This window comes from Hyaena hyaena, unplaced genomic scaffold (genome assembly GCF_003009895.1).
Source record: "Hyaena hyaena isolate Hyena2069 unplaced genomic scaffold, ASM300989v1 scaffold_898, whole genome shotgun sequence".
NCBI lineage: Eukaryota > Metazoa > Chordata > Mammalia > Carnivora > Hyaenidae > Hyaena > Hyaena hyaena.
In genome coordinates this window covers 701,061-726,994 of record NW_024081533.1, presented here as the reverse complement: position 1 = coordinate 726,994, position 25,934 = coordinate 701,061, and the positions used below count along the sequence as shown (strand labels likewise).

Here is a 25,934-nt window from a genome sequence, read left to right as displayed (position 1 = left end):
CAGGGTTAGCAGTGGGGTACAAGGGACAGGCTATATCATCCCTTGGGCCCCTTCCAGCTATAATGCTCTGTGGTTACAGCAGCCCTGCTCTTCTCTGAAGATCTCAAAATGCTTACCATCTGTTCTCTTCTGAGCTGCTCTGGGAAGGAGGAGCAAGGTGGTGAGAGAAAGGCTCCTGGGGGCAGGTGGGAGATGGCAGGGGCCCTGGGAGACAGGCAGCACTGAAATGGGTCTCTGGGAGTGGAGGACTTTGTCTCTTGAAAGCTGAGGCTCTATATCCAGAAATCCTGGGTAGCGACCCCCCACTATGTCAATAAGCACAGGGAAAGTCCAGATGGCTTGTGGGGTTAACAGCCCACATACAATTAAGTTTTACTGCTAGAACTCTAAATGTGCCACATCCTCACCCTGAGTGTCTTTGTGTGTTGAGTGACAATGGGGGTGCTGCAGAGGGATTCAAATATGGGCCAGACCAACACACAACTCTGGACGTGGCTAGAGTGGCTTTGCACTCACCTGCGATTTGTCCACTCTAAGTCCCCCTCTGCACCTACAGGTTGTGTAAACCTTTGGCAAGTGACTTCACCTCGCTGAGCCAGTTTCCTCCTCTGTGAAATGGACTGTGAGGACATAACCCTGTAAAGTTGTTTTATGTTTTCCAAAGGATGAGGCAAAGCAAAGGACATTTAAAAATGCCAAATCATATCTTTCGTGTTCCAAATCATCAGGGTTTTTGTTGTCATTCATTCCCCCAAAAGAGAAAGTGTTGTTTCAAAACTAGAGAGGCAGATGCCCTCTGTGCGCTCTGCTGCTTCTTAGCACCTACCATAGACATCTGTAATTACCCGCTATCTTTCACTCCTCTTCACTGTCCCCCCCACTAACAGGTAGGTGCCTGAGAGTAGGGATGGTCCGTCGGGTCGAACTCCGCGCCTCAGCGTTTAGAACAGAAGCCGATGCCCGGGGGCGCGCAGCACGAGCCGCGCGCGCGCGCCCCAGGAGGCGGGTGGAGGCGTGTGCGGGTGCGGGACGCGGGAACTCGTGGGCGGAGAGCAAGTCCCGTCTGCAGTGCAGCGAGGGCGCCGGGGGAGGGCACGGGGGTGGAGCGCCGGGGGGCGGGGGGCGGGGGTCTGGCTCCCGCCCCGCGCGCGGCTCCGCCCTAACCGCCCTGTCGCCATGGGCCAGCAGGTGGCGCTGCAGGCCAGGTCCTGGCGCCTGGAAGGCGGAAGCGCGGCGTGGCGCGAGCTGCTGAGCTAAGGCGCGTGGACCCCGCGGGCGGCGGCCCCTTCGCGCTGCCACCCGTGCCCCCTCTGGAACGGGGTGCCGCCGGGCGAAGGGGAAGCGCCCCGCGGATGCCCGCGGGACGACCAGCCCCGAGCCCGGCGTTACCCGGACCCCAGGGAACATGGGCGTGCTTAGGCCTGGGCTGTGCCCGGGCCTCACCCAGGACACGGTCCAGCTTCTGAGGAGCCGCGGTATCAAGACAGGTGACCGCGTGCGCGCCACGCAGCTGGGCACAGCGCGGACTAGGCGTGCTCGGGAGGGGCCGCCCCCGCACCCCCCGTTCTCTGCCCCGCACCGCTCTGCAGAGGCTTGGGAAGCGGGAGTGGGGCCAGCAGAGCCCCCGGGGAGGGCAGGACCCCTACTGGGTGCCAGGCGCCTCGCCGGGTCCCGGGGCCCTGTGCTGTCACGTATGCCGCCTGAGACCGCCTGCCCTGAGGTAGAATCGTCACCCCGCTTTACAGAAGAGGAAAAGCCACTTGTGGGAAGCCCGGCGCCTCCCTTCCTGCCAATCAGCCACGTGTGCTTTGTTTTCAGTGGTGGACCTGGTTTCTGCAGACCTGGAGGAAGTAGCCCAGAAGTGTGGCTTGTCTTACAAGGTGAGCTGACCATCTCCACTTTCCAAACTTGGATGGCTCTAAATGCTCAACCCTGAGCCAAGGGTTCCAGAAATTGATAACTGGGGTGGGCGCAGCGTATGAGACCCTGGGATGATCCCCCGCCCCCCCCCGCCCGGTCATTGCTGAGTACCCTGGGCTGCTTCGGGTTGAATGGATCCGGCCCCATCTTGAGTACACCCCCCCCCCCCGCCCCCGCCCTCTCCGTAGGCCCTGGTTGCCCTGAGAAGGGTGCTGCTGGCTCAGTTCTCAGCTTTCCCCTTCAATGGCGCGGATCTATACGAGGAACTGAAGACCTCCACCTCCATCCTGTCCACTGGCATCGGAAGGTTTGTACTTGGGGAAGCAGGTGAGAGGCTGGAGGACAGGGCTGCCTCCAGTGCGTCCTTTCACGCCTGAATCTAGAGAGAGCAGGGTGTTTCAGGCAGTGATGAGGGCCACAAGGGCAGATGGTCAGGACTTCTGAGTTCTCTTACCCTATGACAGGGTTTCTTGACTTCACACTTCTAACATTTTGGGATTTGTAATTAATTGCCGGGGTGGGAGGGCGGCAGGGAGATTGTCCTGTGCATTATGGGATTTTTTGACAGCAGCTCTGGCCACTATTCAATAGATACCAGTTGTACCTCCCCTCTCCCCATGTTGTGACAATCAAAAATGTCTCCAGCCATTGCCAGATGACCCCTGTAGGGGCACAATTGCTTCTGGCTGAGAACCACTATCCTATAACACAAGATGTCAGTATTTCATTATTGTTCAGCAACTCTTTTTTGGCCCCGCTTCCCATTTCACTTAAGGATAGGGCAAGGGGCACATGGGCGGCTCAGTCAGTTGGGCATCTGACTTCAGGTCATGATCTCACTGTGAGTTCGAGCCCCACGTCAGGCTCTCTGCTGTCAGTGCAGAGCTTGCTTCTGACCCTCTATCCCCCCCCGACCCCTCCCTCACTTGCACTCTGTCTCTCAAAATTAATAAAACAAAAACAAAAAGAATAGGGCAAGAGAACAGGGCAGGAATGATGCTCACTGAATGCCTCCCACATGCCAGCCACGGACATCAGGTTATCTCTTCAGTGAGCCTGTGAGTTAGTGATTATTAACCCAGCTAGAGTTTAGCTCTAGAGGATTGAGGGGCATAGAGTGGTGGGTACAGCCCTGAGATACTTGATCAGAGCTGGGCGTGTGCCCTGTACCCTGCAGCAAGAGGGGCCAAGAGAGCTTTTGTGAAGGAGTAGTTACGTTCTGCTGCAAGGTTTTGGAGGGGGAAGAGTTGGAAGACCGCAACCAGTTACTGGCCAAGGGAGTCTGACAACTTTCCTGGCCTGTTCCTGCAGAATTTGATGAGAAACTCTGCCACCAGAAAGGTCTCTGGATTGGTTTGACCAATGCTGTTTCCCTAACACGTTCTCTTGGCAAGGTTCATACAGCATGGTGCTCATTCCTCCCAGATGGGGGTCTGAGTCTCTTATCCATTTCTTATACTGGTGTGCCTACTAGGTGCCAGATACGTGTGGATGATAGGTATCCCAGTGTGGCACGGCTCCTGCACTTAATGGATGTGGGGTCTAGTGGGTAGATAGGAAAGCAGGTGCACAGAAGAGAGGTGTACGACTGTGTGGAAGCAGCGTAAGGAGGGAGTGATTAACCGGAAGCAGACCTGGCCTTTTGGCTTAGGGAGCTTATAAAAGCAACATGGGCAGAGAAAGTGTTTAGGGAGTAGTCAAATGATAAATGGTCAGGATTGTGCCTGCAGTGGGGCATTGAAAAGGAAATCAGAGTGCTTCTGGAAAGCTCTGTGGCTGAGGCAGGCCGTGGGCATTGAGGAATGGATGGGCTTACTCTCAGTGCCTGCCAAGAACTCGGCACTGTGTTTGCACTCCACAGTACATGATTTCCTTTGTTCTCCACGACCATCAATGGGTGCATCACAGTTAAACCCACCATCGGCTAGATGAGACCAGGACCCCGGTTAAGTGACGTGTGCAAGTTCACACAGCTAGTAAGTGGCAGACCAGGCCCCTGAGGCTGTACCTGTCACACTTCTGACTTGGACTCGGCTGCCCTGTTGACTCCCTCCAGGAGAGACACCGTGACATGAAAGTGAGCTGTGAGCACAGGGCAGAGGTGTGCAGGGTGGAGCGGACCAGGGAGGCTTGCAGGAGAGAGGCCAAGACCGAGATGGCGGCGGTGGGGTGTGTGAGTCCCATCGAGGGCAGGTGACAGCAGGAGACGCGTTGGAAAGACGTGCAGCGCAGCGGGCCTTGCTACCTGGTGGGGTGTAGCTGTGAGGAATGAGATGATGTGCTGGGTTGCTGCCCTCCTCACAGCGTTCTCTGGACGGTCACCAGATGTAACTTTTAAAAGGGAGGTGGGGAGTTCCGTTGTCACACTGGGAAAATGCTTCATTAACCCAAATTAAATGAGTTTCTTTGTTGTAGGCCATCTCACAGCCTGATGTGCAATGTGAGCCTTTACAAGGACGATAGAGCGTGAAGTAGACCTTGGAAGAAGCTGTATTGACTGGGGGAGATTAGTGGTTCCCTGAAGGCTGGTTTGGGTCTCGTTCATCTCTGTGTCTTCCTCTTCCTCGTGTTAGAGTTAGGCCTTCAGGAAATGTGAGGTATTTAGGCCATATTGGAATGAATGACTGAGGAAAAAAAAAGACTAAAAGCCAATTCCAAGGGAAAGGTGGAGGCTAACTCTCAGAATCACTTGTTTTCAAAACAAATGTTAAGAGCGGGTGTGTTTCTGCTGCACAAGGCAGGCAGAGCAGGGTGTCTCTCTCCATGGTCATGTACCGAGTTAGAAGTGATTCGTAGGAGAGTCCTGTGGGCAGTGACATGAAAGGAGGCATGACATGAAAACACAGGAACACAGGTAAGAAGTCAGCTGAGAAGGGGACTTGGGAATACCTTATGCGGCGTTGTTCTCATGGCCAAGAATGAGGTTGATTCTAGTCTGGAGAGTCGGTACCAGTGGTTTAGCCCAGGCTACACATTAGAATCAAATGGGAGGTTAAGAAAAATTCTGACTTAATTACTCTAGGTCAGTGAGTCTGAAACATGTCTGGGCTTTAGAATCACTTGGGGAATCTTTAAACATTCCAAAACCCATGCCTCCAGCAGACCAATTAAATCACATTCTCTGGGGATGGGTAACAGGCATCAGTAGTTGTGCTTTTTTTTTTTTTTTTAACTCTTTTTAAAGTGTCTGTTTATTTTTGAGAGAGAGGGAGAGAGAGAGAGGAGTGAGAGCAAGCATGAGCGGGGGAGGGGTAGAGAGAGAGGGAGACACAGAATCTGAAGCAGGCTCCAGGCTGTCAGCACAGAGCCTGACGTGGGGCTCAAACTCACAAACTGCAAGATCATGACTGGAGCTGAAGTCAGATGCTCAACCGACTGAGCCACCCAGGTGTCCAGGTAGTTTTTGAAGTTCCCAGGTGGCTCCAATGTGCGGACAAGTTTGGGAACTGCTGATGGAGGCCTCTTTTTCAAAACTCCTCTGGTGACTAGTCTAGCCTAGTGGTTTTCAGACATGAGCACCCATCCAGATCACCTAGAGGCCTTGGTGAAACTCAGATACGCTCTCTGGAGTTTCTGATGCTGTGGATGTGGGGTGGGGCCTGAGAGTTTGCATTTCATATGAGTTCCCAGGTGATGCTCTTGCTGCTGGTCTGGGGACCACACCAGGAGAACTGTTACCATGATGGAGCTAGGGATTGTCTGGTCCCAGTGGGAAAGCCACAGGCCTCTTGAGTGATGACCAGAGCGTTTTGCCCGGCAGGGACCTGTGCTTATAATCATGGAGTCCTTGGAATTGAAATAGATGGGTTGTTTACTGAGGTGATGCTTGGTGTACATAGGAGGGTCAGGGGAGGGCTTCGAGAACCGTTTCAGAGTACTGGGGCCTGGGAAGAGGTTTGCAGGGCTGGAAAAGGGATGCATGAGGTCAGGACATGGAGCCATTAGTATGGGCTGTGGTGTAGGTAGAGACGCTTCAGCCCACAGGTTGGGCAGGAAGTGGAGGGTGATTAGTGACTGACCTGTTTCATAGTGGTTCAAGGACAGGATGTGAATTGGGAACTGGCTTATTCTGAGTTTATCCCAAGGCTTTCTCAGCCAGGGTTTTGGCAATATAGGCACTAGATGGTACTGTTCTATCACTTGTTTCTCTGGGAACATTCATTGTGCATCTCCCGTGTTTCTGGCGCTATGCCAATGTCAGAGCCCAGTCCTTGCCCCTGGGTGCTCTGTGCCAAATGGGGAAGACAGACAAAAACAAGCAAATAGAAAATAATTACCAACTCCTAGAACTAAGTGAATTCAGCAAGGCCGCAGGATACAAGATCAGCACATAAAAATCAATTGCATTGCTATATACTGAAAATGAACATGTGGAATTGGAAAATTAAAACGTAATACCATTTGCAATTGCCCCAAAGAAAATGAAATGCTTAGGTCTAAATCTAACAAAGCAGGTATGGGAGCTGTATGCTGATAATTCAGACTTGCTGATGAAAGAAATGAAAGATGACCCAAATAAATGAGAGACCTACTGGATTCGTGGACTGGCAGAGCAAAGATGGCAGTTCTCCACAAATTGCCCTTGTAAACTTCATACAATTCCTACCAAAGTCTCAGCAGATTTTTTTTTTTTTTTTGGTGGTAGAGATAAGGCTTATTCTGATAATTAAACGGAAAAGGTAATGATGTGGAATTGCTCAATTTGAAAAAGGGTAAAGTTGTAGGAATCAGGGTGCCAAAGGCTAAGGCATCTCATAAGGCAATAATCAACATTGGCGTGAGAGACTCACGGATCAATGGAGTGGCATGGAGAACCTAGCAATACACCCACAGTTATGTCCAACTGATTGTTGACAAAGGTGCAAAAACACTTCAGTGGAGAAAGGATATAACCTTTCAACACTGGTGCTGGAACTATTGGGCATCGTGGGGTAATAAATAAGCCTAAACCTCTCATCTCACACAAAAACTGAAAATGGATCATGGGCTTAAATATACAACCATCAAGCTTTTATTTTTATTTATTTTTTCAAGATTTTATTTAAAGTAATCTCAAGACCCTACATGGGACTCAAACTCACAACCCTGAGATTGAGTCATATACTTCAACTGAGCCAGCCAGGTGCCCTAAAACTGTCAAGCTTTTATTTTTTTTTAATTTTTTAGTGTTTTATTTATTTCTGAGAGAGAGACAGAGACAGAGACAGAGAGAGAGAGAGTGTGAACAGGGGAGGGTCAGAGAGAGAGACACACACAGAATCCAAAACAGGCTCGATGCTCTGAGCTGGCTGTCAGCACAGAGCCCGATGTGGGGCTTGAACCCATGAACCGTGAGATCATGACCTGAGCTGAAGTCGAACACCTAACCGACTGAGCCACCCAGGTGCCCCTCAAGCTTTTAGAACAAAACATAGAAAATCTTTGAGAACTAAGGCTAGGTAGAGGGTTCTTGGACATGACACCAAAAGTGTGATTAATTAAAAAAAGGTAAAAATTTTAATCAAAAAAATAAAAATGAAGATAAAAACTAATCAAAATTTAAAACTTCTGCCCTGCAAAAAGGACAAAAAGACCAGCTATAGAATGGGGAAAGTATTTGCAAGCCACCTACTCAACAAAGGACTTGCATCTGGAATTTATGAAGAAATCTTAAAACTCAATGGTAAGGTGCACCTAGGTGGCTCAGTCAGTTGAACGTCTGACTCTTGATTTTGGCTCGGGTCATGGTCTCACAGTTTGTGAGTTCAAGGCCCATGTCGACTTCCACTTCAGGGTCTGCACAGAGCCTGCTTGGGATTCTCTCTCCCTCTCTCTCTTTCTCTGCACCCCTCTCCCACGTGTACATGTGCATGCGCACAAGTTTCCTCTCTCCCAAAATAAATAAACTTAAAAAAAACCCTCAATGGTGAAACAATCCAATTAGCAAATGGGCAAAAGACATGAACAGATATTTCACCAAGGAGGACATACAGGTGGCAAATGAACACATGAAAAGATGTCAAACATCATTAGTTATTAAGGAAATACAAGTTAAAACCACATTGAGGGGCACCTGGGTAGTTCAGTCGGTTAAGGGTTCGGCCCTTGATTTTGGCTCAGGTCATGATCTCAGAGTTAATGAGTTCAAGCCCTGTGTTGGGCTCTGAACCAACAGTACAGAGCCTGCTTGAGATTCTGTCTCTCTTTCTTTCTGCCCCTCCCCAACTCACAATCTCTCTCTCTCTCTCTCTCAAAAATAAACAAATAAACATTAAAAAAAGACAACCAAACCAAACCATAATGAGATATTACTGCATACCTACCAGAATGACTACAATAAAAAGTAGTGATAGGGGCGCTTGGGTGGCTCAGTCAGTTAAGTGTCAGACTTCAGCTCAGTTCATGATCTTATGGTTTGTGGGTTTAAGCCCCACATCAGGCTCTGCTGACAGCTCATAGCCTAGATCCTGCTTTGGATCTGTGTCTCTTTCTCTGTCTCTACCCTGCTCATGTTCTGTCTCTCTCAAAAATAAACAAACATTCAAAAAGTACTGATAAGTGCCAAATGCTGGTAAGGATGTGGGGAGACTAATTACTCTAATACATTGTTAGTTACATACATAGTAAAATGGCATAGCCACTCTGGAAAATAGTTTAGTGTTTTTTTTATAAAATTAACATATGTTTACACAGCAGTTGTATTCTTTTTTTAATATTGTGTTTTTAAGTAATCTCTGCACCCAACGTGGGGCTCACACTTACAACTCCAACATCAAGAGTTGCATGCTGTACTGACTGAGTCAGCCAGGCACCCCCTAGGAGTTATATTCTTACACATTTATTCCAGAGAAGTAAAAACAGGTTTTTTACACAAAACCCTGTATACAGATGCTCGTAGCAGTTTGATTCATAATGGCTCCATACTGGAAACAGCTAAAACAGACTTCAGTGGGTGAATGGTTAAACATCCTTACCATGAGCTACTTCTCAGCAATGAAAAGAAACAGCTATGGATGCAACAACTTGGATAGATCTCAAGGGAATGATGCTGAGCTAAAGAAACCCTCCACAATGGCTACATAGTGTGATTCTATGTACATAACATTCTTGAAACAACATAATAGAGATGGAGAACATACTAGGGGTTTCCAGGTAGGGGTGGCTTGGAGGGGTGTGGCTATAAAAGGGTGGCACGAGAGAGCCTTGTAGTGATGGAAATACTCTGTATCTTGATTGTGGTGGTTGCATGAACCTGCATGCGTGGTAAGATTGCATAGAACTGCATGTGCACACATGTAACACTGGGGAAATCTGGATAAGCTCTGTGGATTGCACTAGGGTCGCCTCGCGATGTTGTGCTGTGGTACAGTCTATCTTACAGTGTAGGAGGCTACCGTTAGGGGCAGTGAGGGGAAGGGTACATGCAAGCCCTCTGTGCAACTTTTTCTGCAACTTCCTAATGAATCTATAATGACTTCAGAGTTTAAAGGAAACCCAGGAGGGATTGAGAGTCAGATCAGGAAGGAGGACCTTTTGATGGGGCAGCAGAGACTTCTGTGGGGAGTGATCTTTAGGTCCAGAGTGAATGGATGAAGAAGGACCCAAGCAGGATCTTGCAGCTGTGCCCTCTTTCCCCAGAGATGTTCAGAAAGTCTGGGCAGAACCAGTGTTGGGAAGGAATGTCTTGCTTTTCTTCTTGGCTCCTACTCCCCTCTGTTCCCTCCAGTCCCCTGGGTTGATTCTCTTCCTTCCTCCTCTTCTTTCATCAGCCTGGACAAACTGCTTGATGCTGGTCTCTACACTGGAGAAGTGACTGAAATTGTAGGAGGCCCAGGTAGCGGCAAAACCCAGGTACACATGCGGCCAGCAGCCAGGAGGACGGGCGGGGGGGGGGGGGTGGAGGGGGGAATGTGGGAGCATAGCTCTGTATCCCTGAGGGAGTTTTTTTGTTGTCTTAATGTTTTATTTATTTCTAGGAGAGATAGAGAGAGACAGCGTGAGTAGGGGAGGGTCAGAGAGAGAGGGAGTCACAGACTGAAGCAGGCTCCAGGCTCTGAGCTGGCAGTCAGCACAGAGCCCGACGCGGGGCTCGAACCTACGAACCGCGAGATCATGACCTAAGCGAAAGTCGGACGCCTAACCGACTAAGCCACCCAGGCGCCCCTCCCTGAGGGAGTTTCTGTCAATGTGCTTGTGAGTTAGAGCTCTGAAGAGAGAAGTTGTGTGATGAGGAGTAGGGCTTGAACTTGGCCCATTCATGTCGCTGGGATTTGGACAGGATTTGGTAGGGAGTTCCCATTGTGAGCCCCCTTTGGGGGCTCGAGTTCTCCCAATGCCTTTTCTTTTCAGGTATGTCTTTGTGTGTCTGCAAATGTGGCCTACAGCTTGCAGCAGAACGTTGTCTACATTGATTCCAATGGAGGACTGACAGCCTCCCGCCTCCTCCAGCTGCTTCAGGCCAGAACCCCAGATGAGGAGGAGCAGGTAAGGGGCAGGAGGGTTGAGTTCCTTTGAGATTCTGACACAGGAAGACCCCAGTCACCCCTTATATTGCAAGAGTTATGACCATTTGGATTAATAGTCATTTCTGTCTAGCAATACCTACTGTACTCTTCAAGTTTCCCCTGTTATGACATTGTCCCAGCTGGGATGCTACTTGAACTGATCTTCCAGGTAACCCAACTCCTTGCACATCCTAATTCATGGCTGGTAAACACCCATCATCTGTATTTCCTTCCCATCTCTTGCCCTTGGCAGATGTTCCTAATCAGACCTGCATGTTGTACTTCCCCACTGTGGTCTGACTTGGCTTTGTAGGTCAGCCCCCGGGCAACCACCAATGTGAAGAACTGGCCCAGTAGACAAAGCCCATTTGCCATCTTGGACCTGAGTCCTTATGTCTAGATGTGTCTGCTCAGACTTAAAATCCGTCTGCATCTTGCTTGATTCCCAGCTCCTTCTTATCCAAAGCCCCTCCTTCTCTTTCCCACTGCTTTAGGCAGGAGCTCTCCAGAGGATCCAGGTGGTTCGTGCGTTTGACATCTTCCAAATGTTGGACGTGCTGCAGGACCTCCGAGGTGCTGTGTCCCAGCAGGTGAGCCTTCTGTTCTGTCCCTTCCTGCCTCACCCTGCTTGCCGGGAGATCTGTATGTGGGCAGGTGTCCTATAACAGACTGTTTGGAAATGCAGATGTGCCATCTGGTGACTCCAGCTGTGCTTGCCACTTCCAGGATGGGATTCCTGAGTGCTTAATCCATTCCTGAGTGCCTCATTGTTTACATGCCCATCTTTCCTGCTAAACAGTAAGACCCTTGAGTGCAAGGATCATGTCACATTCATTCCTGCACTTGTTCCCCCACAGGATCAGCTAGGATTACTTTCAGCTCTAAGTGATAGCGTCTGCCTAACAGACACGTGAACCTCTCACATGAGTCTGGAGCTTGGCTGGTCCACAGTATCAGGGGGCTCTAGGTTGGTATGTCTGATTCTCTTGCTCTTTCCCCTCATGATTGCAAAGTGGCTGCTATAGCTCTAAGCCTTATGTCTTCACACATCAACACCGGTGTTGAGGGCAGTAATAGATCGCCCCTTTTCTACACTTCTCCCCTTTATCAGGAAAGAGAAATCTCTCTCCAAAACCCACTAGTAGACTTTGCTTTACATCTAGTTGGCCCAAACAGAATTTTATGTGTATCTGAGACTAGGGATTGGGCCCACCTTCTGTGATATCAGCAGATTTCTGCCCAGTATCTGAAAACCCTCAGAATCCTGTTAACTAGGAAGAGAGGTTTAGAATGTCATTTGGGTTGGTACCACACTACACATGCTAGGTGCTTAGGATTTGATGTACTGATATATAAGCTATTGGATTTAGAAAGACACCTCAGAATAGCTCAATTCATTTAAAAAAAAAAAAAAAAGAATAGCTCAATCTATGTTAAACTCTGACCCCAAAGCATAACATAGTCCTATGGGCATACCCAAGATTGCATGTAAAGTAAACCATTTTTACAAACTTAAGAATGTATAATAGTTGAACAGATACTTGCCATAGGAGCCATAGCTGATTATGACCCGAATGTGTGTTGATACATGAAGTCAAGTAGCCTAGATCTGATCCAACCCTCCATTTCTAGAGATGAGGAGAGTGAGGGCCAAACAAGTTTAGCAAGTTGTTCATAGTCACCACATAATTAGCATAAGACCTAAGCTAGTAACCCAGATCTTTCAACTCCCAGGTCAAATGACTATATTTTTTACTGGAAAACCATTGTGATATATATTCTATTGCATGTATATATAACAATAATATAATATATAATATATATAATATAATAATATATAATATATATAATATAATAATATATATAATAATATATTCTATTGCATAATAAATTACCGTGAATTTAACGACTTAACACATGCTTACTACCTCACAATTTCTATGGGTCAGGAGTCTGGCACAGTTAGCTGGGGCCTCTGCTTACGATCTCAGTAGTCTGTAATCAAGATGGCAGCTGGGGGCAGCTGTGTTCTTTTCTGGAGGCTCAACTGGGGGAGAATCCACTTATAAATTCACTCAGGTTGTTGTCAGAATTCATTTCCTAGTGGCTCTAGTTTCTTGCCATCAGTTGTCCACACTGCCCACTGTTCTCTGCCATGTGGCCCTTTCCATAGGCAGTCCACAGCATGACCACTTGCTTCATCAAGACAGGACAAGAATGAGAGTAAAATGCAACATGCAGTCTCATAACAATGTAATCTTGGGAGTGATGTCTCATTACCTTTGCCATATAACATAGCCTAAACCAGAGAGTGACATTCCAACACCTTTGACACTGCATTAGATAGAAGCAAGCTATAAGACTCACCCATAGTTGGGGGAGGGGATTATATGAGGGATTATACCCCTGGGGGTAGGGGTCAAAGGGGCTGCTTTAGGGTCTGTGTGCCACAGATGAGCTGATAACTCCATAGTTGCCAGCAGTGAAAGGCTGACTGTCCCCATTTTAGCCAGAGATTTCAACCTGCTCTCCCAGAGTGAGGAAGAATGAAGCTGATTTCAGCTTTAGCTTCTCTCTTTTCTGCCATCTTCTCTTAAACAAGCTGGTTGCCGAGAGTCAGAAACCGGAAGATGAAGGAAGATATGCAAAAGACAGGCCAGATAATGCTGAATATCCAAGATTGGGCTGGCATGAAGTGACAAAGAAAGCTGTCGAAACAGAATTGGCAAATGACTTGTATATAAGGAGTAAGGGAGGTTAGGTCCAAGATGCTAATGATTGTGTAAAGACAAAAGTTTATGGTTTTAACAGATGGCTGTCTATATAGTCTGTATTTAGAACTACTTTAGATGCAGAAAATGAGGCTTGAGAGACATGATGACCTGGAAAGAGAAAGTGAGGTAAAGAGAAAGCTAACCCCTTTAGCACAGGAAGTTAGGAATTTGGGGAGTAGGCAGGAGAGGGAAAAAAGGGGCCTGGAAAGCTGGTGGAGGCCTGGCCATCAGGAGAAAGATGGCTACTAAGAAAATTTGGGACTGGAGCACCTAGCTGGCTTAATCAGTAGAGCATGTAACTCTTGATCTCAAGGTTGTGAGTTCGAGCCACACTTTGGGTGTAGAGATTACTTAAAAATAAAATCTTTCTTTTTTGTGTTTTTTTTTTTATTTATTTCTAGGAGAGAGAGAGAGACAATGTGAGCAGGGGAGGGTCAGAGAGAGAGGGAGTCACAGACTGAAACAGGCTCCAGGCTCTGAGCTGGCAGTCAGCACAGAGCCCAATGTGGGGCTCGAACCCACGAACCACGAGATCATGACCTAAGCGAAAGTCAGACGCTTAACTGACTAAGCCACCCAGGTGCCCCTTAAAAATAAAATCTTAAGGCGTGCCTGGGTGGCTCAGTCGGTTAAGCATCTGACTCTTGGTTTTGGCTCAGGTCATGATCCCACAGTTCATGGGATTGAACCCTATATTAAGGTCTGCACTGACAATGCTGAGATGCTTGGGATTCTTTCCCTCCATTATCTCTGCCCCTCCCCTGCTCATGCGTGCATACTCTCTCTCAAAATAAGTAAATAAACTTAAAAAATTAAATAAAATCTTAAGGGGTGCCTGGGTGGCTCAGTCAATTGAGTGTCCGTCTTGATTTCATCTCGGCTCGTGATCTCAGGGTTGTGGGATTGAGGCCCAAGTTGGGCTCCACATGAGCATGGAACCTGCTTAAGATTCTCTCTGGGCACCTGGATGGCTCAGTCAGTTAAGCACTCTACTCTTGATTTTGGCTCAGGTCATAATCTCACAGTTTGTGAGATCAAACCCTGTGTGTGGCTCTGCGCTGACAGCTGGGATCCTGCTTGGGATTCTGTCTGCCCCTCTGTCTCTGCTTCTCCCCTGTTTGCATGCTTTCTCTCAAAAGAAATAAACATTAAAAAAAAGAAAAATTCTCTCTCTTCCCTCCTCTGCCCCTCCCCCCTCTGTACATGTGTGTACACTCTCTAAAAAATAAAATAAAATCTTAAAAAAAGAAGAAAGAAAATTCTTGGCTAGGGCCATAGAACTTGGAACAGGGATTTCTCAAATATAATTATTTTGGGGTGTCTGTGACATCCTGTGGTTTAAAACTTCTCTATTCACCCAAGCCTTCAGTAAAATCTCTTATACCTACATAGGAGGTGGGGTAGAGGGAAAAGACCTTACTGAAAGTCTGTGATGCCTGCACAGCTATATTTGGGGATGGGGAACTTATTTCTTACCAGTTCCTGATAGAGGAGCAATCTCATCCTGTAATGGATGCCCCCTAGAGGCTAACTGGTTCATGGCACCCACTTCTCCTCAGGTGAGCAGTGCCTCGACTGTGAAGGTGGTGGTTGTGGACTCGGTCACTGCCGTGGTCTCCCCACTTCTGGGAGGTCAGCAGAGGGAAGGTAAGAGGTGTGGCAGAGCCCACAGTCCAGCCCGTGGTCCACCTTGCCTCCCAGCTCTGAAATCCAGTCTCCATCGAGCCTAGTTCCGGGTGCCCTGCTGCCCTCACCCTCTGCTTCTCTTCCAGGTTTGGCCTTGATGATGCAGCTGGCTCGAGAGCTGAAGACCCTGGCCCGGGATGTTGGCGTGGCGGTGGTGGTGAGGAACTGGGCTCGGCCAGCTTGCTGTTCTTGCCTCTGATCCCCGAGCTTTGCCAAGGGGGCACATGCATTCAATTTCTAGTTCCGGCTGTTTACTTCCTTTAATGCCGACTTTTTTTTTTTTTAAATAATTTTTTTAAATGTTTTATTTATTTCTGAGAGAGAGAGAGAGAGAGAGAGAGAGAGAGACAGTGTGAGCAGGGGAGGGTCAGAGAGAGAGGGAGACACAGAATCCGAAGCAGGCTCCAGGCTCCGAGCAGTCAGCACAGAGCCTGACATGGGGCTCGAACCCATGAACCGTGAGATCACTACCTGAGCCGAAGTTGGACCCTTTACCCACTGAGCCACCCAGGTGCCCCAGTGGTTACTTTTGAAACCTGAAAGTGGCCCTTTAGGAAAGGGTCCTGGCCCAACTTCCCTGGATCATCTAGAGCACTGGATTGTGATGGGGTCGTACATAAATAGCCAAGGGGTCAAGGACAATCTTGTTTTTTTTACTTTAAGACAGGTTTATTGAGGTATAATTCATACGTAGTAACTTTCTCTTCATTTAAAGTTTGGCTAACAGATACTAATTCATCCAGTCTTGTTACTCTGGCACAATCAAGATCTAGACTATTTTGATCACCCCAGAAAGGCCCCCCAGCCCTAGACAACCACTAATCTGTTTTCTATCCCAATAGTTTTGCCTTTTAAGTCTGCATGCTTCTCATAGGGCAAAAAGTAGTTAAATATAGGAATCAAATTTGCAATAAATCTCCACATCCACAGAAAGCATATTAATATTTTTATATATCTCCATAGGATCTTGTTTCTATACATATATACATATACTTTTAACCAGCTTTCCAGCTAAACTGTAACCTTGTTTAAAAAAAAAAAACTCAGGGCATTTGGGTGGCTCATTTGGTTAAGTGTCTGACTCTTGATTTCATCTCAGGTCATGACCTCACCATTTGTGGGATTGAGCCCCATGTTAGGCTCTGCACTGACAGCATGGAGCCTGCTTGGGCTTCTCTTTCTCCCTTTCTCTCTGCCTTTCATAATAAATAAACTTAAAATTTTTTTTAAAAACTCACCTCATTCCATTTCCCAGGTCTTAGATGCTTTAAGAATGCCGTTTTTAGCAGTTACATATTTTATTTAATACCCTTGTTACAGTGAGTCAGCAAAGTTTTCTGTAAAGGGCCAGACAGTAAATAGTTGAGGCTTTAAGGCCATAAGGTTTACATCGCAACCGCTCAACTCTGCCTAAATTGCATGAGAGCAGCCAGAGACAGTACTTGAGCAAAAGGCCATGGCTATGTTCCCGTCAAATTTGGTTTTCAAAAACAATTTGGGGGCCACATTTGGCCTGTGGGTAGTAGTTTGCCAGCCCCTGGTATACCATAATGATCTTTTTCCTGATTTGGGGCCTGTAGGGCTCCTCTTATTTTAAGGAAAACGCCAGTGAACAAGACCCTGATACCGAAGTCTCTTTGCACATTTCATATTATTTCCTCAAACTCCTAGAAGTTTATTCCGTGTGTCAGGGTTGTACACATTTTCATTTTTTAATGTTTATTTATTGACTTTTGAGAGAGAGAGCACACACAAGCAGGAGAGGGGCAGAGAGAGGTAGACACAGAATCTGAAGCAGGCTCCAAGCTCTGAGCTGTCAGCATAGAGTTTGATGGAGGTGCGAACCCACAAACCATAAGGCCATGACCTGAGCTGAAGTCAGATGCTTAACCATCTGAGCTACCCAGGGGCCCCAGGGGTGCATGCCTTTTTAAATGTGCAGATATGATATTTCCAACTAATTTCCAGGGAGATTATTCTAATTTGTACACCCACCAGTGTTCCTGAGTCCCAGGCCTCCCTCTCCTGACTTTAGGATGCACGTGACCACTTGCTTGTGCCTCTGGATCAGGCAGTGGGGACTCGGTGACGAATAAGCCACAGCCCCTGCCCCTGGTTGAGGGTCTGGTGGGAGAATCTTATTAAGAGGATGCCATGAGACTCAGAGTAGAACTGACTGACCAGATTATGACCTCCCTTTCAAAGCTATCCCAACCCTTGCCCCTCTCACCCCACGCTCCCTGACACAGAAGGCTGGGTGGATGTGGTCTCAGGATGCCTATCTGCTGGGTTGTGGGTATAGTAGATGCATGCCCACCGCTGGCTTCCTTTCAGCAAAGTGCAGACAATGCTGCTTTTCCCAGACACATGCCCCATTACCTTCTGTCTGAGTCCAGCCTGAGGCATTGTGATTTAGTGGAAAGAGTGAGGACCCACAGTTCTAGTCTAACACCACTGTTACTAGCTTATGGAGCCTTGGGGAAGTCATTTCTCTGTGCTAGGCCTCAGTTTTCCCACTTGTAGAATGACTCAGTAGGAACGGATGTGTCCTCTACACTTGCACTATAGATCTGTAACTCTCTGATTCTTTCTGCTTCAGGTGACGAACCACATGACCCGAGACAGGGACAGTGGGAAGCTCAAACCTGCCCTTGGACGCTCCTGGAGCTTTGTACCCAGCACCCGGATTCTCCTGGACATTGAAGAAGGGACAGGAACGTCAGGCGGTCGGCGCAGGGCATATCTGACCAAATCTCCCCGTCTGGTGAGCCAGCCCCAGGGGAAAGCCATGATTCTGGGCCCAGATGTCTTATAGAGATGTCTTGGATGCTGAGACCTTGCAACCAAAGTGGCTACCGGCTTGGGCTGCTTCTGTCAAAAACTTACCCTTCCTCCTGTCTTCTTCCAGCCCACAGGTTTCCAGGAGATGGTAGACATTGGGACCTGGGGGACTCCAGAACAGAGCCCAGCATCACAGGGAAATCAGATGTGACTATGCTACTGATTGGGAAAGGGAGGGCCATCACGGGCCCCCAACTCTGTGCACAGTAACACATGCTGTTCACTGCCACCCAGCACTTGGGATTGAAGTCAACGCTCTTGGGCTGGACAGAAAAGACATCTCTGCTTCCTCAGCTTCTCCTTCTGTGGAAACAGAGCTACAGGCGAGAGAGGATGCTGTGGTGGAAGGACCCAGAAATCCATGCTGGTGCCAAGTTTTCTTCCTTGTTTCTATCATGTATGTGTCCGGTGGGAGCCGAGTTCACCTGACTTAGGGCATCTCTGAAGAGGCATGCTAGTGACTGAACAGAACCCTATGTGTCATTGTACCTGAGTTCCATCCTCACACAGTGACTGAGCCATGAAGCCTCTGGCTTGTCCCTGCTTCTCTCTGTTTTGTTTTGTTTGGTTTTGCGTGGTTATTTTGGCCTCTGTTTTTCCATCTGTAAGATGGAGCTCCCCTACCTTTGTCTCTGAGTTACTAGGTGGAAGTGACCTTGTAAATGCAAAACCTGTCTTTATCTATGTCATGTTCTTTAAATTACAAAGAGGAAATTCCCTGAGCCCCAAAGCCACCTAATTTCCCCCCAGAAGGTTGTTTTTCAGTTGCCCCAATGAGGTTCCAAAGAACGGTTATTCCTTTTTTTCTTCTTGCTGATTCGGTTTCACACACCTGCATGCATCACCATGACGAGGTGAGACTGTGAACTCCCTCCAGTCCCAGGGATATAATTTAACAGGAAGGGAGGATGTGACCACAGTGAATCCAGCTACTTGTTTATTATGCACAGTGCCTTGCAGGGCCCCTCTACAGTATAGAGTGGCCAAAGGTGCTGAACCATGGCCTTGCCCATAAACAGACAGAGGAGAATTTGCACAGTAAATAGAGCCAGCTGGGAAAATTGATGCTGGCGTAAATAATACATGGCAAATCTAGTCCTTTATGCAGAAATTCATTGCCAGTGGCTCCGAGATGCAATATAATTACCCTTCTCTTCCTGCCAGCTGTACCACAGCCTGGTGCCCTAGTGTATGAAATAACCCCCCTGTCTGTTACCGGCACTGTGGCCATCCGTCTGAGGGCTGTAGCCATGGCTGGGTGGGGAGGGGTGGGGGGGGGGGTGAGGAGGACACCAGGGAAAGAATAATAAAAGGCAAAGTAGAGAAATGATAAGAATTGTTTACTGACCACATTTTTTAAAGGAAGGTCGCCTTTCTTGGTTAGAGAGCCTGTCATGTAATTAATTTGTTGTGTCTTGGCTGCAGGAAAAGGGGGGTCAGAGTTAAAGGGGGAAGCTAGGACATTAAGATGATGAACGTAGCAGAGACAGAAGCAGGAAGCATAGAGGATTGGGAATGAGCAGCAAACTGGCTCCAGGGTATCTGCCTGAATGAAGATTGGGTTGGTGAGCCTAAGACGGAGGTGGGGGCGCTGGCACTGATGCTTGCAGCTAGGACCCCAGGAGATATTAATGTTCTGTATCCTCACACCATGAGGGGCTGGCGTATTTCTGCAACCATGGTAGGAAACCATACATTAAGCTAGGGATGGCTTATCCCTGCTGCTCCTGACACTTGGGCATTTTGAACCCACAGAGCTCATTTCCACACAGAGGTCTCCCCAATCACTCAAGCATTCTTTTTTTTATGGAACTTGGGAGTCCAGGTAGTGACGATCAGCCAGAGAGAGAAACTGAGGCCCAAAGAGGAGTGATGGCCCCGTGGCAGAGCAAGAGTGGACACTCAGGACTCCAGGGACCTCTAGGTCTCCTTGTTCCCTTTGGTTTCCCGTCTGCATACTTCTCTTTCCCTGGACACTAATTGCCACTCACGGTGCCACAGCCATCACCCAGGTGGCCTCACTGGCCATGGGAAGCTGCTCCATTCACTGCTGCTCCAGACCATCTTGTGACATTCCTGCAGGACCTTTTCCCCCCCGCCCCCAGCTTGCTTCCTCCCTCTTGCTCTCAGACCAGGGCTTCATCTCCCCCTGTGTGCTGCCCCTGGACACTCCATCCCAGGCACACTGCCCTGCGTGTTGCCTCTAACAGCCTCAGACCAGGCTGGCTCTCCTGCCCAAGTGACTTTTCCTCTGTTTGCTTATATATCCGCTGCCTGTGTCAAGTGCACACTCACCCTGACATCCTCCCTTTTTATGCGACAAGAACTGGCTAGATAGACATCATAACCCCTCTCTGCCTCTCCTCTTTCTGTTTACTTATCTGCCCATGAGTTCAAGATCCATTTTAAGAGCCCCCATGTCAATTTTTCTTTTGCTCTCTCTGTGGTCTAGGAGCTCAGTAATGGTTAACTATATGAATGGGTGGGTTCTAATGCATTTTAAAGATGGCAAAGGAGGAATGCAGGGATGTTATTCTCTAGATCTAGATAGTCATTGAGTCCCCAGAGTATCTCTTTATAGAGCTTTCTATAGAGGACTCTTGTATGTCCTGCGTTTGATATCAGAAAAAAATTAATGTTGAGTCCCTATTCTAGGCTGGCACTTGATGACTTTAAGTCAGGAACCTGAACTCCCAGAGATTCTCAGGCAAAAAACAGGTGCATGTCTCATTGAGGCTGCTCTCCACTGCAAGTAACAAAACCTGGCTTAAAGAGGCTTAAACGATAAGGACATTATCTCCAGTTACATGGAGTCCAAGTTTGGCTTGTTCAGTGGCTCAGTGTCAAGGCCTCTTTCATCCTTCCATTCTGCCTTCCTTTTGTGTTGGTTTTGTCTTCAAGCTCATTTTCCTCATTAAAGCCTGGATGTGGCCATTCTGAGTATCAGTCCAAACATGACAGTATCTACAGGCAGGAACATGGGCCTTGGGTCCTTTTAAGAACCAGGAAAATTCAGCTTCCAACCAAAGCAGATTTACCTCATACCTTAGCACAGAATTGCTTTCTTATAGCCCACACCTAAATCGTGACAAGGGAAATGGGTCTATAATTGGCTCAGATCAACAAGAAAAGAGCCCCTGGGGGGCGCCTGGGTGGCTTAGTCGGTTAAGCGTCCGACTTTCGCTTAGGTCATGATCTCACGGTTCGTGGGTTCGAGCCCCGCGTCGGGCTCTGTGCTGACTGCCAGCTCAGAGCCTGGAGCCTGTTTCAGAGTCCGTGTCTCCCTCTCTCTCTGACCCTTCCCTGCTCACGCTGTCTCTCTCTCTCTCTCTCCTAGAAATAAATAAAACATTAAAAAAAAAAAAGAAGAAAAAAAAAAAAAGAAAAGAGCCCCTGGGCTGAGGTCAGACTTTCCTTCAGCTCATGGTGTGGAAATGGGGATGCTACTAGAAAGGAGGGAGTTGCATAGAGGAATTAGACATCCAGTGGGCAGGGCCAAGTCCAGAAGGCAAGTTTTTCAAGGTTCTCACGTGCTTAGGCTCTTTGTAAACCTCTCATTTAGATCTTGGGACAGCCTGTAGCATGGGGAATCATATCTGTTTTACTGACAGTAGGAGGCCAGCAAGGCTAAGTGATAGCGCCAGAATCCAAACTAGGGTCTGTCTCATTCCAAGCTCTACTTTCCATCCTCATGCTGTCTTCAGCTGTGAACATGTAAATGTTTTGATAAAACTCTTTGTCAGGGTACCTGGCTGGCACAGTCGGAAGGGCATGCAACTCTTAACTTAGGGGTTGTGCATTTGAGCCCCACATTGGGGCTACGTAGAGATTACATAAAAATAGAATCCTTAAAAAAAAAAAAAGATTATTTTTCATTCTCTTTGTCCAGAAAGCAGCCAAGGCTACACATCCTGACCTCTTTTCAGCTTAGTTCACCATAAAAAGCTGGATCAGAGATCTACTGTTATTAGCTCTCTCCAATTTCCCCTAGGGAATTTATGAGAGGACGAATCAATTAGACTCTTTAAGCCTCAGTTTCATCTGTGAAATGGGAAAAATACCCGCTGCTTATAATTGCTTTAGGCTCATATAGCTTATGTAAAGCACTGAACACTTTGCCAGGCCTATTGTAGGACTTAATCGCATATCATTATGAGGCTTCTGATGCCTGGGAGAGAACTAGTGACAGCTTCCTTCTGTCCAGGCAAGGCCAGCTCGAAGGAAGTATGACCAGTGCAGTTGCACAGCGCCCTGTGCTCACTTATACTCTACTGTTGCCATCCTGAAATTCTTAATACTTTTGGAACAAGTGTCCCATATTTTGTACTCTGCCCTATCAAACTGTGTAACCAGTCCCATCCCTAGGAATGAGTAGAAAGCTTATACTGGCCCTTCCCTTTGGAAAATACCCTACCACTGATTTCTTAGGGAATAACTCCCTTAAACAGTTACCTCCTATAGAAAAATTGGAGTTAGTGTCTTGTGTCTGTTTATCTCTGTTTCATTCTGGGGTAATCTACACAGCCTCTTTCAGAAAGGAATACTTTATATTTAATGTAACTTATTAGGTTCAGAGAAGTTAAGAGGGGGCTAATGAAGTAGAATGATGATTTGGGATTTTGGATAAGGGAAAGATCTAGGTTTAAAATGCTGCTGGAGGAAAGAATATCCAAATGGAAAAAAGACAGCCTTTTTAACAGATGGTGTTGGGAGAACTGGACAGCAACATGCAGAAGAATGAAACTAGATCATTTTCTCACACCATGCACAAAAATCAACTCAAAATGGATAAAGGACCTGAACGTGAGACAGGAAACTATCAACACCCTAGAGGAGAAAGCAGGAAACAACCTCCTTGACCTCCACCGCAGCAACTTCTTACTTGACACATCCCCAAAAGCAAGGGAATCGAGAGCAAAAATAAACTGTTGGGACCTCATCAAGATTAAAAGCTTCTGCACAGCAAAGGAAACAACCCAGAAAATTAATAGGCAACCAACGGAATGGGAAAAGATAGTTGCAAATGACATATCAGATAAAGGGTTAATATCCAGAATCTATAAGGAACTCACCAAACTCCACGCCTGAAAAACAAACAACCCAGTGAAGAAATGGGCAGAAGACATGAACAGACACTTCTCCAAAGAGGACATCCAGATGGCCAACAGACACATGAAACGATGCTCAGCATCCCTCCTCATCAGGGAAATACAAATCAAAACCACACTGAGATACCACTTCACGCCAGTCAGAGTGGCTAAAATGAGCAAATCAGAGAACTCTAGATGCTGGCGAGGATGTGGAGAAACGGGCACCCTCCTGCACTGTTGGTGGGAATGTAAACTGGTACAGCCCCTCTGGAAAACAGTGTGGAGGTTCCTCAGGAAACTAACAGTAGAACTCCCTTATGACCCAGCAATAGCACTGCTAGGAATTTACCCAAGGGATACAGAAATGCTGAGGCATAGGAGCACATGTACCCCAATGTTCATAGCAGCACTCTCCACAATAGCTAAAACATGGAAAGAGCCTAAGTGTCCATCAACAGACGAATGGATCAAGAAGATGTGGTTTATCTATACCATGGAATACTACATGGCAATGAGAAACAATGAAATCTGGCCATGTGTAGCAACATGGATGGACCTTGAGGGTGTTATGCTGAGCGAAATAAGTCAGGCAGAGAAGGACAAATACCATATGTTTGCACGTATAGGAGGATTAGGAGGAACTTGACGGAGGACCAAAGGGGAGAAGAAGGGCGGAAATGGTGGGGGAAAGGGAGAGAGGCAAACCATGAGAGACTCTTGAATGCTGACAAAAACTGAGGACTGATGGATGTGGGGGGGAGGGGGGGATGGGCATGAAGGAGGGCACTTTGGGGATGAGCACTGAGTGTTATGTAGAAACTAATTTGACAATAAACTATTTGTAAAAAAAAAAAAAAAAAATGCTGCTGGGCCCTTTCTGGTCAAAGTACTCAGGCGAGGTAATGTCTCTGTCTCATTGGTAAAAACTATGTTGCGGAGGAATTATATTTTCCTTATTGGTTACATTACATCAGGGGAATTTAACAGATAATTTATGAAAAGTGCCTTTCACAGAGAATCTGGCACATAGTAGGTGCTCAATCACCATTAATTCTTGTAACAAAATCAGGGTACCAGAACTTACAAACCATGCTGCTACTAATAAAAGAAATAGTATGATTTATTTTTTCACTACTGTTTTGGGAAAGGCATGTGCTTCATAAATATGTATTGGAAAGTACTTAGCAAATGAGTAGAAATAATAAAAATATGTCAAAGTAAACAGCTCCTATAAATATGTCACTTGGTAGACAAATTGGTGTTTTATTACTACTAAATACTATTGCTTGCCGAAAAGGATTTTAGATTACTTGCACAATGGGTACATATTGAGTGCCTCTGCAGAAGGACACGATAAAGATGAAAAATAGTGATGGTGATAATGCTAAAGGTGGAGAAAGGAGGAGTGTGGGTAAATGCAGCTCTGAGACCTCCCTGCTTCAGTGATATGCACATTATTTAGCAGCATTCCAATGATTTAGCTGTGATTTGGACCAGAGGGCCCTGGGAAGAAAAGACCTCCATAGGATGTTATGAATCTAGGCTCTAACCAGTGGACTGAGTGCATTTCCCTTTAGAACTGAGCATTCAGCTTGTAAACTGAGCTTACAAGAACATCTCTGGGCCTCACCCCATCCTTGCTCTGAACCTATTAACTTTCTATGACTATAATTAACACAGAGAAGGAGAGATCAGGTGGGAGAATACTAGGCCTTAATCACAGGTCACAAATCCATTTCAGAATGAAGATGAGCAACGTCCTGAGAGGGGAAAATAAGAGACAATAAATGCCTTCATGGGGGGAGGGGGTTGAAATTAAAGCCCTGGAGAGAAGCAGAGAAGACAACTCCATCAAAGAAAGTTACCAAAATAGTCAGGAAAAAGATGAGCACATTTAATTTAGGGGCAGGAGGCCTCTAGAAGGCCAGTCTTTTCATGAGTTATTGGAGGTGGAAAGATGAGGTTTCTTTCTAAAGGAAACGGAAAGCTAAGCCTTTTTCTACCTGTGTGGCTTTGAGTAAATCAATCTTCAGATCCTCATTAATAACATGGGAGTGATAGTACTCAGTTTGCTGGGTTGTGAAGATTGGAAATCATACTTGTGAGAATCCACATGTATAAATGATGGTATTTTTACATCACTTCCTTGTGATATTTCTTATTTTAAAATACACCTTGCTCACAACTGTGGGAGGTTTTGATAGGAACCTAAAATAGGAGAAAGTTAAGTGTCACTAACTTGGTTGGAAGAATGATGAGAATGTGTATTATTTACATGACCAGGCATTTTCTTAGTCCACACTGGCCAACGATCCCCCATGCAACCTTGGTGCTTTACAGTTTGCTAAGCACTTTTCTGTACATTGGCTTATTTAATCCTCATACCAACCTACCTCATAACCATACCAATTCTTTTAGGGATGAGGAAGCTGGAGTTCAGAGGTGTTAAGTACCTGCTAAAAGGTACACAGCTGATGAATGGCCAGGGTGGGCTCCTGAGCACAAGGTCATTTTCCTTCTACTGAAGCCTTCCTCTGAGGAGTTTCCTCACCCTCTATGGTAAAACTATCTAACCCTGGGGGTTTTGACCAGGGAAACTCTAGAAAAGGGAGGTGCCATCGAGTGAGTGGGACAAGCAGGGGTTTTGATGTCTTACAGATCTGGCTTCTAATACCTTCCAGCTACGGGACCTTGAATAAACTAAATGAACCCTAATGGGCCTGGGTTGCCTCCATTGTGATCTGGAGAACCATCACCTGCTTATAGCATTGTTGTGGGAAACAATGAGATAGGAGAGGCAACTCACAAACTCTTAAAACAAAACTAGTTCAAAGATGTTAAGGGACTCGTTCAAGGTCACCAGGCTGGGCTACCACCTAGCTGAGCGTCAGACCTGGACTTCTGCTTGTCGTGCAGTCTGGTAACCAAGGCAACGAGGAGCGGCTGGATGTCCAGACACCCGCGAATGGACGCATTCCCGGGGCTCAGGTTCAGGCTTGGGCAGCCCCGCCTCTGGCGGTCTCAGCTCCGCCAGGGGGCGCGCTCAGAGGCCGCGCTCTAGCCCGCCGCGTGCCTCGCCCCTCTCTATGGTGGCTCGGGCGCGGCGGGAGCGGAGGCGCGCTCCCGAGAGGGGGCGGGGC

At 47.3% G+C, this 25,934-nt stretch overlaps 1 protein-coding gene across 3 annotated transcripts; it reads left to right on the top strand.

The window, feature by feature from the left end:
* The first annotated feature begins 17 nt into the window (after positions 1-17).
* On the top strand, positions 18-18,388 carry RAD51D (RAD51 paralog D). Of its 3 annotated transcripts, none has more exons than XM_039220607.1 (10): positions 18-157; positions 1,819-1,880; positions 2,109-2,227; positions 9,669-9,750; positions 10,249-10,383; positions 10,898-10,993; positions 14,737-14,824; positions 14,950-15,020; positions 17,463-17,627; positions 17,772-18,388. In XM_039220607.1, exons 1-10 carry the CDS (start codon positions 109-111, stop codon positions 17,853-17,855), a joined length of 951 nt encoding a protein of 316 aa, XP_039076538.1. In that variant the 5' UTR covers positions 18-108; the 3' UTR covers positions 17,856-18,388. The 3 variants fall into 3 exon arrangements, with proteins under 3 accessions (XP_039076538.1, XP_039076537.1, XP_039076536.1); XM_039220606.1 differs by having other exon boundaries at positions 18-160; XM_039220605.1 differs by lacking the exon at positions 18-157 and adding an exon at positions 1,237-1,487.
* Positions 18,389-25,934: the final 7,546 nt, after the last annotated feature.